Here is a 16,545-nt window from a genome sequence, read left to right on the forward strand (position 1 = left end):
TTTTAATATTTGTCCCTGGAATTGTGCCTATTTTTATATTGACTAAATGCTCAGTCAAATTCTTATTTTGTATATTTGATGCAATTTTTTTGTCTTTTAGTTTTGCTGGTTTATAAAGCTTTTTTTTATTAAGTTAAATATTTAACTTGAAAGTAACTGAATTATATCAAAGATCAGTGATAACTGGGTTTGTAGTACAGGGTAGTACAGGAAGGTCCATCTAAAATAGCATTGCACAACATACATAGGGGGTAATTCAGATCTGATCGCTGGGATGCGCTTTTTGCTGTCCTGTGATAAGATAGTCGCCGCCTACTGTATTTTCGCCGTGCAAGTGTGCGATCCTGTGTGTTAGCAGAGCTGCTGAAAATCAGTTTGTTCAGTCTCTGCGCAGCCCAGCTCTTCCTCTACTAGTGCGATTGAATCCTGCTGATCGGGGCCGAAGCTAACGTCAGACACCCTCCCTGAGAACGCTTGGACCCGCCTTTCTTTTTTTCCGGATACTCCTTGTAAACGCTCAGTTGTCTCCCACCATCGGCCTCTTCCTGTCAATCAACTTGCGAACACCCATGCGATTGGATTTATCGCACCATCCCGTCACTGGCCAGCGATTCCCGTTGTTGTTGTCCGACGTGTGTGCACATTGCGGTGCATACGCATGCGCAGTTCTGACCTGCTCGCCCGCTGTGCAAAAATGCACAGCAGCGATTAAATCTGAATCACCCCCATAGTGTCCAGGAAATTATTTTCAAATGTTGGCAACTATTGTCTCAGTACACTTTGAATCTTCATATTTAACAACATCCTGAAGTTGGTTGAAGGAAGCTTTTTATTATTCTGAGAGTTACTATTTGCTGCTTGACCTTCACTTGCTTCCACTGTTAATAGTCGTAGCACATTTATTTGCAGGGGTTACAGAGCGATGAAGGAGGTAAATTAACACCATTTATACTGTTTCAGAATATTTCTGGAGTCAATTATGCACATTTCTCTAGTCTTATGAGCATGAAATATGATTTCTAATATTCATAGCATTGCAATGAATATTTTTATCTGGCTTTTTGAACACAAGTTAGTGTTCTGCACAGCATGGCACAATATTCAAATATTTGTTCTTCAAAGAAAATGATGAAGACAAAGCACACCCTCGCTGGCTAGGGATAGGAAGGGTGAAGAGTGGTCCGGTTGTGTTACATTTAATATACAGTATTTCAGCAATTAGCTGGAGAAAGTGATCGTTCAACAACCTTATTATAATTTCTGTATCATTTCAGTTATCTGAGTAGTGTTGGATTGTAAGCTCTTTGTCACAGAGACCCTCATTTGCCTCAGATTTGTGACACTTATTTTAATCTTGCACTTATTAATGCACCTTTGTTTCTGGATATAATATTGCCCTGATGAAGATTCTCACGCATTGTGTGTATGGAAATAAATGTGTGCATGTCAAGTTGTAGGCTCGGTTTGCTACATTATCATCATTAGTGAAAACACCCCATTTCAGACCAATTACACCTCGTTAGTTGCAACTTGCAAGTGGAGATGTGATTGATATGCATATTATCGCCTATACTTGCGTACATCCAGTTGTGGAACATGCACAGTACAAATTCACGCAAGATATCCTCCCAAATAGGCATGCATTCAACTCTGCATCACCCCTGTGTGTTATACTGTAAAGGGCCCCATACACTAGAGCGATAATGCTCGATTTCATGATCCGATTACAGGTATTCGGCCCGATATATCGGATTAAATCGGGCATTTTGGAGGTGTTTCCGATCCGATCTGATGCGCGTGAGCATCGGATCGGAACGTCCAGATTGAATGTGCTGCACATTCAGTCAGGTCCGACCTGGGGGCATGGCTGGGATCGCCCAGGATCGCCCAAGATACATTGTATGCAAAAGGACAGCATACGATGTATCTTGGGCGATCCTGCCCTCCGGGAGGCTGCCGGATCGCCTGCAACATGTGGTCGCATAAGTGTATGGGGCCCTTAAGGCAACACAAGATTTGTGTCCTTATTATCATATCACCCAACACTTCAGACCCATGAATCAGGATAGTGAACACGGGTGCACCATAATGTTGGTGTGACCAGGGTTGGATTGGCCCACAGTTGTACAGAGGAAACCCCTGGTGGGCCCCACTGCCTGAGGGCCCACCCCCTTCTCTAGGGATCAGGTTCCAGACTGTGCATTTGAATCATACATATGTTACAATATACTGTACAGGAATAAGGTGTATTCTCTCAGCATTGCTGTTATTAATCTGACACATTATCATGCATGCTCTAGCAGTATTTTATATATATATATATATATATATATATCCTATATATCAGCCCAGATCTGTGACTTTATGCCTCATTTGCTAACGCTGGGTGGAGTCACATCGCTGGGCGGAGTTAGTCAAATGAGTCACAGATCTGCGCAAATCTATAGAAGACTAGGAGCAGAAGCAGATGGTACGGGCATGGCACAGGCAGGGGTGTGAGGGGGTATGCCGTACAGACAGACGGGCATCGGCTCACTGTGTGCTTGACCCCCCACATCAGCTTACTCAGCAGGGGCTCTCTTGCTCGGAGTAGCATCACTTTCTGGCACACTCCATGCTTCTTAGCTGCAGTTTTGTGGGGCACCTGCCGCTGTGCAGGTTCCGTACCACCTGTTATCTCCAGCCCCGGCAACCCCACCACTAGCTGCAGCGTTGCCGCCCGCAGTGAGGTGCGCCCAGCTCCTTCTCACACTTTAGCCGGCGGACAGCGCTGCAGAAGTCCGCGCTGCTTGCAGGCTCCGACCCCCTCCTCCCTCCAGCTGCAGCGTCTCCTGGGGGCTAACCAGTGACTCCCAGTCTCCCCTTACCACAGTGCCCGGCAGCCGCGAGGTCCGCGCCGCGTGCATGTTCCGACCCCCTCCTCCCTCTAGCTGCAGCATCTCCTGGGGGCTAACCAGTCACTTCCAGTCTCCCCTTACCACAGTGCCCGACAGCCGCGCGTGGTCCGCGGTGTGTGACTGAGGAGTGGGGGAGGGATGCAGGCGGGCAGAGGAAGCAGGATTCCAGCCTGAAAGAGTCAGCCATGCCAAGTTTCCACCAGCAGCAGATCCCAACAGGTTGGAGTGGAACAGCAGCAGCCAGCAGCAGTGACTCCGGTAAGACACATCTGTCTGTCACTGTCACCACTGTTTTGTCCCTAATACCAATCTCTCCCATGCCCTGTGTTCTGTCATGTCCCTGTCACCCCTGGCCTTGCCCTTTCACCCTTATCCTGGCCCTGTCACCCTTATCCTGGCCGTCACCCCTGTCCTGGCCCCGTCACCCCTGTCCTGGCCCCGTCACCCCTGTCCTGGCCCCGTCGCCCCTGTCCTGGCCCAGTCGCCCCTGTCCTGGCCCCGTCGCCCCTGTCCTGGCCCCGTCGCCCCTGTCCTGGCCCCATCGCCCCTGTCCTGGCCCCATCGCCCCTGTCCTGGCCCCGTCGCCCCTGTCCTGGCCCTGTCGCCCCTGTCCTGACCCCGTCACCCCTGTCACCCCTGTCCTGTCCCTGTTACTGCATACCCTTCAACTACCTTTTTGGCAGGTACAGTACCCGCAGCGCCTCCAGACCCCTCCCCAATACACCACACCTCCGCACCTTTCCCTCCACCACATGTGGCACCCCTCCCCACACCCTGTGCCTCCAGACCCCCTACACCACCCACGGCTCCCACTCCCCTGCCCCTCCACCACCCACAGCACCTCCAGACCCCCTCCATCATCCACCCCCCCATATATGTCTCCCCCCACACCTGCCCCCCCTCCACCCGCAGCATCTGCAGACACCATCCCCCATCCGCGGTCCACCCCACACCCACCCCTCCCCCACCCACGGGACCCCCCACCCGCCCCTCCACCACCTGTAGCGCCTATGGACTCCCTTCCCCATCCCCGGCACCCCCGTTCCTTCCCATCCCGCAGCACCTCCGGAACCCTTCACCCATCCGCAACATCCCTGCACCTGCCCCTCCCCCACCCACGGCACCCCTCCCCCACTTGCAGTGCCTCCGGACCCCTCCTCCATCTGCAGCCCCCACTCCTCTGCCCCTCCCCCACCCGCAGCACCTCCCGACCCTTCCCCATCCGGGGCCCCCCCGCATCTGCCCCCTCCACCCGCAGCATCTACAGACACCCTCCCCCATTCACAGTCCCCCCCCCGTACCCGCTACATTTATCGTGCCCTGCAGGCGCTGTTCACACCGTCACAAGGGGCTGCGCCTCCTTCACCATCGCACGCCCTTTCATCGTGCAATATTTAATAACTAACAAAGGAATGCAGGTAATACTCCATATAATACAAATATTGAGGGTTAAGGAGGTGTAGCCCCGTGCGACGGTGTGAAGAGCGCCCGTAGGGTGCGATGAAGCACCTAGTATATATATATATATATATATTTATCAAGGGGCCCTGACCGTGCACTCTCTAATGGCTAGCCAAACCTCTGTGATGGCTAACCACACCCCTAAGCATGGGTCCCTACCACTGCTGTGCATTCCCCCGGTGGGCCCTTCATGCCCTAGTCTGATACTGGGTGTGGCCATTCCTCCAGAATGTGTATAGCTTTCTTAAATGGCCACACTATTCCCTAGCCATCAGTAGTAGGTGCACCACCACTGTGCTACTCTAAATGGAACATACCTCCTGACTTTCTCACCGCGGGACATGCATGTGCCTGGGCAGGATGGCAGGATAGAGTTCTCAAATCAAGACAGTTGTCTTAGATAATCGGGGGACATACTTTGTTGTTCCTTATTATATAGAAGAATGAAACACAAGCCTATTAAGGAAGAGTGTGGTTATAAATGGAGGAAAGCCCTTTCAGAATTAGATTTGTTTTAATAACTGGAGCCCTGCTCAACAACTCCTAAGTGTGAGAATAGCACATAAAAAGTAAAAACATATATCAGTGATGTCAATATTAATACAGTTCTTCTCATGCATTTTTGATGTGCTGAAGAGTACTCTATTGAATTGAATGGAGTCCTGGTCAGCTCAACAAGATATAGACCCTGCACAGTACAGTTTAAAGACATTCCAGACATCATTAATTTCAGATTGCTTACAAGACTCACTCATTCCCTATAGTGTTTCCTAACAAGAAACACAATAATGAAATTGAAAAACTCAGTGATACGTATGACAGTGATTAAAGTCATATTTTATACTGCTTACATAAAATTCTGCAGTATTAGCTTTAGCTGACTGATGACTGTCACAATTCTTACCCTAAAAGTGGGCAATATATTGCTTTTTAATCTGGAAGCAAAGGAAATTGTATGACAAGGCAAGGGGTAAGACGGGTACACACTACCCTATATCGTTGAACAATATAGTGTTCAACGATATAGTGCATACACACTGAACGTTTTCATTCAACGATAATGTTCAGTGACGTCACCGCCGGCATGTCATCTCAATATTGGTGATCACTGGACAGTGTGCGGGAACGCACATCGTTCATCGGTCACCAATTATACCCCGTACACACTGGACTATATAAGTCTTAAAAATAAACGATAAAGACTTTTATGTCGTTATCGTGTATTTTTAAGGCTGAAATCGCCTAGTTTGTATGGGCCTTTATGCTGTACTGTATTTATTTTATTTGAAGTTAAATATGTAAACAAACAATGTAAATTTGCTCTGTTCCAGGACATGCTGCAGAGTAGTTTATTGATTAGGGCACAAAAGAGAGATACACTTTGAAAAAAAAAATATGGGTGCATGCAGTGGCGCCGAGAGAGGGGGGGGGAGAGTACAAATTACACGGGCCCAGGTCTGATGGATGGGCCCAGTGGGGGCCCCCGGGCTTCCTCCCCTTGCCTGGCAGCAGCAGCTGCTGCTTTTCTCCTCAGCCCAGCACACATTGCTGTGTGCTGGGCTGGAGTGTAGCAATAGTGGCAGTTAAAATACTATTTTTTCTGTATTTTTCTAAGGATGCCTGGCCACACCTCCTGTGATTAGGCCACACCCCCTGAAAAGTACCTGGGCCCAGCCAGGCTCTCGACTGCCCTGGGTGCATGCTGTGAGCAACTTCTGAATTATTTTTGAGGAAATAGAGCCATGGATCGATACTCACTTTCCACTAAAAAGCATTCCATTATAAAATGATTTATTTCCTCTTTAAGTGAATTTATTGGTAGCATAAACTTAGAGGCAAGCTAATCTGTGCTACCGTCCCAGCTACAGAACACTGGGGGTCATTCCGAGTGGATCACTCGCTAAGAATTTTCGCAGCACAGCGATCATGGCAGAACGGGGCTCATCTGCACATGCCTATGCACCGCAATGCGCAGGCGCGTCGTACGAATACACAGTGGTTTGTTACCCAGCAATGGCTTATACGACGATTCCGTTCGCACAGCCGGTCGCAAGGAGATTGACAGAAAGAGGGCGTTTGTGTGGGTCAACTGACCGTTTTCTGGGAGTGTTTGGCAAAACGCAGGCGTGTCCGGGCGTTTGCAGGGCGGGTGTCTGACGTCAATTCCGGGAACAAAAAGACTGAAGTGAATTCAAGGGCTGAGTAATTCCAGACCTACTCTGAAACTGCACAATATGTTTTTGCAGACCTCCGCTGCAAAGACGTTCGCACACTTGCAAAGCGAAAATACACTCCCCCGTGGGCGGTGACTATGCGTTTGCACTGCTGCTAAAAGTAGCTAGCGGGCGATCATCTCGGAATGAGGGCCTCTGTCTTTTTCCACCAAAACACTTTTCTGACTTCACCCTGAATCTGGTAAGAAACTGAGAATGCTAACTGACTGCCTGTTTGTTGTCAGAGAAAATGCTGTACCGTGGACCCAAGAGAGTAGAATAAAAAAAGAAAAAAAAGAAAACAAGTTTTGACACTGGTTTACAGTTTAAAAAAAGCATACATATACTGTAGTGCTTGATTCAGAGTTATAAGTAATGCATTAGCAGCTGCGAATTTGTAAGCAGCGACTGTGCGAAAATATGCTAATGCCGCAACCACCTGGATTTGTATTGAGACACCCACTGGCGACTTTGCGTTTTACAGTGGTTACATACAAAGATGCAGCATTCGTCGCAGAGCAGTCAATTATTGAAAATTGCAGTCTCAAACACGCCCCCAAATGGCTGCAACTTGCCTGCCTTTTTGCCGCCACTCCTCGTAAAACCCCCCTCTCCTCCCCAGCTTTCCCTGACTGACACTCCAGTGGCAAACGCTGGATTTCTAGAGAGGGGTTTCCAAATGCAGTCCACAATCTCCCACTCTGCAGAACATTGGAGCCAGTGCAGGAGTCTGGGGGTGTGGTGGAAGAACCCAGTAATGACCCGGGTATTAATTTAAACATTGGTCTTTTTATACACTGTTTACTTTAAGGAATACAATATTAATATTTTACACTATACTGTGTATGGTCTATAGTATGGGCTGTATCAAACATTGAAATAATTTAAATAAATTATTAGCAAAAGGTTAAACATCCCGTAATAAATAAATAAATAATAAATAAATACACAAACATAATAGAACCAGTACTGCACTTTCTAAGCATTCTCCCACCACATGGTAAGGCTCCTTTCTCTTCTTCCTGGTAGCTACTCTCTGGTCCAGTGCACTGATTGAGGAATCAGATTTCCATACACACAGCCAACTTGGTAGAAGAAGCTGTTATCACTGGGCATGTGCAGCAGCTCTGCTCTGCTCCATAAACTGCATGATGTGGCGGCAGCTCTAGTAATTGTTTTATTTGCCACTGACTTTGTTGTCATAATTTGAGCCACTTGCCAAGATGCAGCTGGGCTACCGGACTCCCCCCCCCCTCCCCCCTCACCCCACATTTGCCTATGCCCTCACTTTGCAAATAAAACCTCTCCGCGACCACCATTGCAGGACACGAGGCATATGCGCAGTGCGACTTGTACGCTTGCACAGAATCACGATAACGACTTAACTGTGAAAAAAAATCATAAAAAATCGAGTTTGAGTCCATCTCTGAATCAGAACCATAGTACACTAACACATGGGGTACTGCACTTTCCCTGAAACCCTTGGAAGATCTTCAGCTTTGATAAGGTTTCCCAGAATTCTCATGAGTCATTAGTATATTCACTCTGATGCCGAGGCGAGTGGCCATGTTCATGGAGCAATATAGACTGGTCTAGGAGTCTCCATGAGCCCTAATCCACAGTCACATAGTTACATAGTTGTGAAGGCTGAAAAAAAACAAATGTCCATCGAGGTCAACCTGTATTACAAAATTTTATATCATTTAAATGTTGTATCCTTGGATATTTCTTTCAATTTCATTTCAAATTTATCTAGTCCATTTGTAAACTTATTGATTGAGTCCACCATTACTACCCTCTCTGGCAGAGAGTTCCAAATCCTTACTGCTTTTACTGTGAAGAACCCTTTTCTCCATTGAGTATGACATTTTTTTTCTTCTAACCTCAGGGGGTGTCCTCGTGTCCTGTGTAGCGTGTTTTTGATAAACGGATCGTCTGATAAATCCTTGAATTGTCCCTTTATGTATTTATAAATATTAATAACTCAGTCGCCTCTTTTCCAGTGTAAACAAATCTAACCTTTTTAGTCTTTCCTCATAATTCAGCCTAAGTCTAAGTTGCATTGTGCAACAGATTTGAGCATACTGCCCATTCACCAAAGAAAAAAATCCGCTTCTGCTCATGTGGCGGATCAGGTGTTTGCCACGAATGCAGATCGCTGGTGGGTACAAAATCTCCCATCCGCCGACGGACCGCACTTTACATGAAATAGGTGTTTCTGGGTGGCAACTCTTCTGTCTCATGGCAGTTTTGTGGGCTAGTAAGCCGACTTTATTGCTCGAACATAGTATACTGATGGGCGGAGATGGGACGTCTGTTTCAGCCAGATCTTTTGCACCCAGCTCTTATGATGACAGCTGCATGGATTTTTACTATACAAAGGCATTAGCATAAACTAGTAAGCTCCAGCTATACAGAAAATCAGCTGTAAATAAATATTAAAACATACACAAAAACGTTATTGATAGAAAAACGTTATATTACTTAAACGATCTGTAAGGGGTTTCTTCATTTAGTTGTCCCCATCTCGAGGTGAGGCTGGATGGTGTACTGCCCTGTCTACTGATGGTCACTAGTGGGTTTCCACCATTAGAGGATTGCTCGCTTCAGCTCGTTACAATGGAGCAGATGTATTAAGCCTGGAGAAGTGATAAAGCAGTGGTAAGTGCAAGGTGATAACGCACCAGCCAATCAGCTCCAATATGTAAATTGACAGTTAGACGCTGATTGGCTGGTGCTTTATCACCTTCCAATTATCACTGCTTTATCACTTCTCCAGGCTTAATACATCTGCCCCAATACACCATAAAACCACTGCCAGAGAACACATCTACTTACACTGTGCTGATTGGACTAGTACCACTGAGTGTGATGTGCAGTGAGTGCAAATGAGGGTCAATAAGTTCTCCAACTTATTAAGAAGAGGTAGGAACACCTGTTAGTAAGAAGAGACTTTGGTGATATATTAGTGCTGTATTCTTATAGTAAAAGTACTCTACATGCTTTATTACTGTAGTCATTTTTTGGTGCAAAAGATTAGTTTTTGTTTTGGTGATGATACAGCAGCTGTGTGCGTTTGATTGGCTCTTCCTCTTAGCATATAATAGACTTCCCAGAATGCATGACCTAACCATTATACCATATTCTCCTGTATCTACACACAAAATGATGGATTTTGTGTTTTGTTTTTTCTTTCTTCACCTTCTTTTAAGAGGATGTATCTCTTTGTGCCTGCAGGTGTTGGAAGCCAAAGTCAATGAGGTGAAGACCAATGAGGCCAGGGAGCATTATCGCCCTGTAGCATCCCGCGCCTCCCTCCTCTACTTTATCATGAATGACCTGAAGAAAATCAGCCCAATGTACCAGTTCTCTCTTAAGGTTGTAACCAAGATTATTTATGGCTTTATATATTCCACAACCAACAGTACTGATCTCAGTCAGTTATCACTGCACCACTGAGTACGACACTTGGGGGGAGATTTATCAAAGTTTGGCGAGCGATAAAGTACTATTCAATCAGCTCATACCTCATTTTTCAAACACATGTAACATGGCAGATAGATTCACTATGACCTTATCTCTCTTTGGTAAATCTCCCCCTTGAACTTAGAAAAAAGTTAAGAGGTATATTTATCAGAGCTTGGAAAGAGATACAATAGAGGGAGTACCAACCAATTTGTTTCTGTCATTTTACAGGGTGTGCTTCTCTCAAAGCTTTGATAAATCTCCCCATAAGTCTTCTACTTCTAATACCCCTTTTCCACTAGCTAAAAAAACACGGGTAAATGCACGGGGGCGCGCATTTACCCATGTTTTTTGCTAGTGGAAAAGGGTCCCTCTGCAAAAACCCGGATCAAGTGACCCGGGAATCCTACCCGGGTAGCTACCTGGGTAGGACACGGGAATGATCCGGGTAGGGTTGTAGTGTAAACGGAAGTGACACGACTCCCATTTACACTGTATGGAAGGGCGGCTCTGGGAGATCATGTGATCTCCCAGCGCCGCCCCTGCCACGTCACCAAAGCGTCACCAACCCGGCAATATGTCGGGTTGGGTGAGTGCAGTGGGAAAGGGGGCTCTGATATGGGTCGCAGCCGAGTAGCTCCCATGTCAGGCTCCCGGCTGTGACACGCATCAGTAGTGGAAAAGGGGTATAAGTGTGCTTAGCTGCTCAGGCATCTGAGGCTTTTATTCAGTTTAACATCTACAGTCAGAGCCACATTATCCATTCTCAGTTTTACACAGAAGTGTAGGGCTGGTACAGAATGACGGCCAATCACGCCAATGGTTTGGAAGATTTCACCTCGTCCTCCCGTCCCATCTTCGATTGGCTGTACACATTAGACCATTTAATAAATTATGGAATAATATAATGTTTCATCCAGTATTAATTTGCATAAAGCCGCATGCGATAATGTCCGGTTGGCCGTCCAGCATGGCCAACCAGAAGATATCACATGTTGCCTGCGGGAGCGTGCAATTGAGAGTACACATCAGATGATATGCATGATTTGTTGTTCCGATACGGCAAATCTTGCAGATATTGGCTTTATGTACTCACCCTTAATTCCCACACTTGCTCTCAGATTACCGGCCCATCTCTCGGCTCCCTCGCCCCTCCCCAAGCTGCTTGATAGACATGCCTATATCCGCCTCCCACACATTCTTGCCTCATACAACTCACTGGACTCGCTTCAGTCTTTCATTCCTAACAACAAGTCATAATAAGTCTATAAGGCATTACTCACTTCTAATTCTCCTGGATCTCTCTCTGACCACTCTCTTCTCATAAAAATGGTACACTGTCCTATCCTGGTTCTCATTCTACTTATCTACTTTTTCAGTGTTCACTTCCCTGGATCCACCTCCTTTCTGCTTTATCAGTTGAATAATAATTTAATTGGGCCATTTCCCCCACTTTTACTCTGCATTTGAATACTTTTTAAACCACAAAATTACTCAGATACAGTTTTTGTACTGTCATATTGCTGGTGTACTATTGTTGGTGTTTACCTGCAAGAGGTCAATACAGTGATTCCTATTTGTGTAATGGAAAAGGTACAAGATATTGCACATACAGTATGTGTTTACATTTTGCATCACTATGGAAAGTTCCCCGTGTGTAGACATTTTCCTTAAACCTCACACGTCAGATGCTTCCACGCGCCACTCAAGCACACTTATCTTATGAAATAAAGACACCACAACTGTAGTTGGCGTGAAAGGGGTCAGCTTTTATTTTCTGACTGAGAGGGAGGCCTATTAAATACTAAAACTAAAATGCAGACTTCCCTCTCTAACTAAAGGTGGCGGGGAGAAGAACGGTTAAGCAATATAAACGTAACATGGGTGATAAACATTATAATACATAAAAACAAGCAATAAAAAACATATGTGTGAGGGAGCCTCCTGCCCCAGATGTTCCGGGATCGGCCTCCTGCCTCCATCCCAGACATCGAAAATCAAAATCCAAGGACAGGGGTCGACCTTCTGCCACTACCCCTGTCCACCAACGGTTGCAGGGACGGAGGTACACTCCGCCCCTACGGGATAAAAAATTGGGCCACCGGCCCCGCCATCCACATATGTTTTATACTAATTATATGGACCCACTTGTCAAAATGATGCCCGTAAACTAATTCTAAAAGATATAAAATTACCTCTAAGTACACCCAAACTGACTAACTGTGAACTCATCATTAAATTTAAGTAACCGTTCAGAAAAACCGGCCAACTGCCAGGTTACCAACCTGCCACCGCCACCGAACTAAAAAACCCACACAACAAAACAGAAAAACTAACTAAAGAGACCTAAGAAAGCACGAAAGAAAAACCCAATGGACTATCAAAAAAGAAAAAACTATCTAAAGGGACCGAATGTGAATAATGTCTTCCAGGAAGATCAGCATGCCAGCCGGCGACAAATGCACCCTGTCAGACCGGCGTGACGAAGGTTAAAATTGAAATAAATAAGGTATGTAAATGAGAAACCTGACTGCATCCCTAACGGGGAGGGATTGGGGGGGGGCCGCCCAATTTGACTTGAGGCGAAAACAAAACTTCGTAGGCCGGCAAAAGCCGAAATTAAAACCAACGATAAAACAAAAATTCCTCAAGGCCCCCGCAATCACAAAGTGCAACTGCGACGAGCGGCTAGTCCTCAAAGGGGCGCACTGGGAGGAAAAGGCCTGATATAGCGTCTGACTGCACCAGACCTCCACCTACCCAGTGCCCGGACTTCGACCTCGGACCAACCCGCTGCAGCGGCAGCTGAAGCGGCGCCGATGCGGAAAGAGTGAGTCCCATAGTCGGCCGGAGATAGACCCAGGTACAAAATACAACGCCCCAAAACCGACCGGAATTGATATCTGGTCAACAGGGAGCCGTCGCTATGGACGAGCCACCCGGTGGGTGTTGGAGGCCGTATGGACGAATATGCCCGGGCCGCGGAAACTGGACAAATGCCCTGTGTGCGAGCCGTACCCATTCGATCCCACTGCCCCCTGCCGGCTACGTCAGTCTTGGAGCGCTGAATCCTGCACCATAAACCGTCGGGGCGGACGACGACGTGGGCCTCCAGCATGGGCGAGACAGAAGCCCGAAAGACGAACACCAGCTCACCCACCCTGAACGCACCATGGAAGGCCATAGTAAAGGCCGCCTGGTAGAGGCGAACCTCGTATCCCCGAAAAGCAAAAGCTCTGTAGGGATCCCAAAATCCGCCTCAGCAAAGCACCGGTGATCGGCTGGCGAGTATACGGGAGGGGCGGAGTCGCCCGAGCCCAACCTTTCAACACCCGCCGGAGGAAAAAGGACTTCGTAAAATCCGCTTCCCCCCGCAGCTGCAGAAAGTCAGTTATACCTGCCAGAACCCTGTTCACAGACGCCCGCGAAATCCCGTCGGAGTACAGAACCCAGATGTAGTCTAAAAGTAAACATGAGAGGTCTTACCACATTGGCCTCTCTCCAGGAGGAAGCGACACCACCGCTCCCAGGCGGCACGATAGGCCGCAAAAGTTGCAGGGGCCAATGACCTGTGGGCTAACGCCTCCAATCCGGGTGGATGACCCGCCACACAGAAGCAGGACATAATTTCCCATGGCGGAGAGCTGCAGGAGCTAAGCGCCTAAATCGCTGCAAATCACCGCGTGACAGGGCATCTGCAATTTCGTTACGCACGCCAGGGACATGCTTGGCTCGCAACGTAATGTTGTTCACCAAACATAACAAGACTATCTGCGCAATGACCCGCAATACCGGCAAGGACGTGGATTTTTGGCGGTTGATGACAAAAACCACGCCCAGATTGTCGCACCAGAAGACAACATGTTTATTACGCAGGGCATCGCGCCATAATTCCAAAGCGACCAGAATAGGAAAAATTTCCAGCAACAGCATGTTCGTAGTGAGGCCCTTGCGAAGCCAGGCATGCGGCCAAGGAGAGGTGCACCAACGGGCCGCGAAATAAGCGCCGAACCCGAAAGCGCCGGAGGCGTCCGTGAACAGCTCCAGGGTCGGGCTAGACACGACCGCCTCCTGCCAAATACAGATGCCGTTGAAACGAACGAGAAATACGTCCCAAATGCTTAAATCCCAACGGATTTCGAGGGACGACCTGAGGAAATGATGCGGGCGTCTAACCCCCACGGTAGCCCGTTCCAATTTTCTACAGAAAACCCTTCCCGTGGGGATCACTTTGCAAGCAAAGTTAGACAGGCCCAATAAGGATTGGGCCTGGTTGAGAGTGAGCTTGCCCGCGGACAGCGCATATAGGATGCCGTTACGTAAACGCAACACCTTGTCCGAAGGAAGCCTACAGAGACCACCGACCGTATCGATCTGAATCCCGAGGTAAACCAAGGAGGCTGAGGGACCCTCCGTCTTTTCTGGTGCAACCGGAACCCCAAAGCATGCAAAGAGGGCCAGAGCCCTTTGCAGCAAGTTGACGCAGCGAGGGGAGTCTGAGGGGCCGATAAAAAGAAAATCGTCCAAGTAATGAGAAATTCCCCGTTCGCCCGTTGCCTGCACGAGACACCAGTGGAGGAAGGAACTGAATCTCTCAAAGTAGGCGCAAGAGATGGAACAACCCATAGGGAGGCACCGATCTATGTAGTAGCCATCGTCCAGCTTAAAACCCATAAACCTGAAGGCGGAAGGGTGCAGCGGAAGGAGACGAAACGCAGACTGGATGTCCAACTTACACATAACTGCCCCAGGGCCAAAAGACCGTATGGTGTCTATGGCCGAATCAAAGGATAGGTATCCCTACACTGGTCAGCAGGGATAGCATATTAACCGAGGACCCCATAGGACAGGAAAGGTGTTGGATGAGGCGAAATTTGCCCTCGGCCTTTTTGGGCACTATGCCTACGGGGGACAAGACCAAATCTGGCAAGGGGGTTTCCCGGAAAGGGCCTATCATCCTCCCTAGCGCCACCGCTGTGTCTACCTTGTGCCGGAGCACGTCCGGAAACTCCCGAGCCGAACGCAGGTTCGTACCCGCCCCGGGACCCACCCGGCCATGTATCGGCAAGGGGAAACCCGACACGAAACCCGAGTGTAAAAACTGGACGTCCACCGACCGCGGGTATCGTCGCAGCCAGGGAATGAGTACCCGAAGTCTAATCGGGGTGGGAGCTGTGACCAGCGCCGGTGGCCGCGGGAGCGCGACTCTGTCGGGGCTGCGAGCCAAAAGCACTCCCGGTCCCCGGACTGGGGCAATCCTTAATCCTGTGGCCCCCGCCACATCTGATACATGAGTGGCAAAAACGACACCGGCCCCCCAAGTCGCATTGTGCCTCATTAAAAGCGATGCATTTCCCATGCCCCGCGCGCCCTGCGCCTCTGCGAAAGCCGGCAGAACGAGAGGCAGGTCTTTTTGCCCATCGTCTGGCCGTGCCGGCCGAACCCTGTGTCAGTTCAGAGCACAATTCCACGTCTTTTTTACCAAAGTTAAAGGTCTGCCGCCCGCGTTGTTTGCGTCGGAAATCCTCGTCGTAGCGCCGCCAGGCTGATCCTTTGTACTTATGGTACAACACGTGTATGAGAAATTGATAGCGCACCACGTTCATGTGTTCATCCGGGCGCGTCTCCAGGTAACACGCCGCCAAGATCCACATGCAGCGGACCCAATTCTGATAGGACCGCAAAGCGTCCTCGCTACCCTGCCCCTTTTTCGTAGCCGAAAGCAAGGCTATGCGATCGTCGCTGGTAAGGGCAAAAATGTTCACATATTGGCCCTCATTCCGAGTTGTTGCTCGCTAGCCGCTTTTAGCAGATTTACTCACGATAAGCCGCCGCCTACTGGGAGTGAATCTTAGCATCGTAAAATTGCGAACGAAAGATTCGCAATATTGCGAAAAGACATCTCTGTGCAGTTTCTGAGTAGCTCGAGACTTACTCTGCCAGTGCGATCAGTTCAGTGCTTGTCGTTCCTGGTTTGACGTCACAAACACACCCAGCGTTCGGCCAGACACTCCTCCGTTTCTCCAGCCACTCCCGCGTTTGTCCCAGAAACGGTAGCGTTTTTTCCCACACGCCCATAAAACCGCCTGTTTCTGCCCAGAAACACCCACTTCCTGTCAATCACACTCCGTTCGCCGGAGCGAAGAAAAAGCCGTGAGTAAAATACCTAACTGCATAGCAAATTTACTTGGCGCAGTCGCAGTGCGAACATTGCGCATGCGCACTAAGCGGAAAATCGCTGCGATGCGAAGAAAATTACAGAGCGAACAACTCGAAATGACCACCCTTGGCCCTTACGGATACGGTCCCGGGGCCTGAGTCCACGTAGTACCGCCGTATTGGCGCAGTGCACGGTGTCCGATTCCACCAATACTTAGGAAGCGGACGAGGCGGAATACCGACGGTCACGTCGTCTGCGACGCTTGACCCTGTGCAAGCCACCATCTAAGGAGGACAGACCCTCCGAGGAAGTAGAGGCAAGGGAGGAATCTTTGCCCCGACGCCTGCGC

The 16,545-nt window shown here is 48.6% G+C and overlaps 1 protein-coding gene across 5 annotated transcripts in view; it reads left to right on the forward strand.

Annotated features, from left to right (window-relative positions):
* LOC134944673 (dynein axonemal heavy chain 11-like) overlaps nt 1-16,545 on the forward strand; it is a 697,358-nt gene that overhangs the window by 531,711 nt on the left and 149,102 nt on the right. For all 5 annotated transcript variants that reach the window (XM_063933444.1, XM_063933440.1, XM_063933442.1 and 2 more), the window contains one exon: nt 9,809-9,949. In XM_063933444.1, coding sequence (XP_063789514.1) covers nt 9,809-9,949 — 141 coding nt within the window. The remainder of the gene's footprint in view (nt 1-9,808; nt 9,950-16,545) is intronic.

This window comes from Pseudophryne corroboree, chromosome 7 (assembly GCF_028390025.1).
Source record: "Pseudophryne corroboree isolate aPseCor3 chromosome 7, aPseCor3.hap2, whole genome shotgun sequence".
NCBI lineage: Eukaryota > Metazoa > Chordata > Amphibia > Anura > Myobatrachidae > Pseudophryne > Pseudophryne corroboree.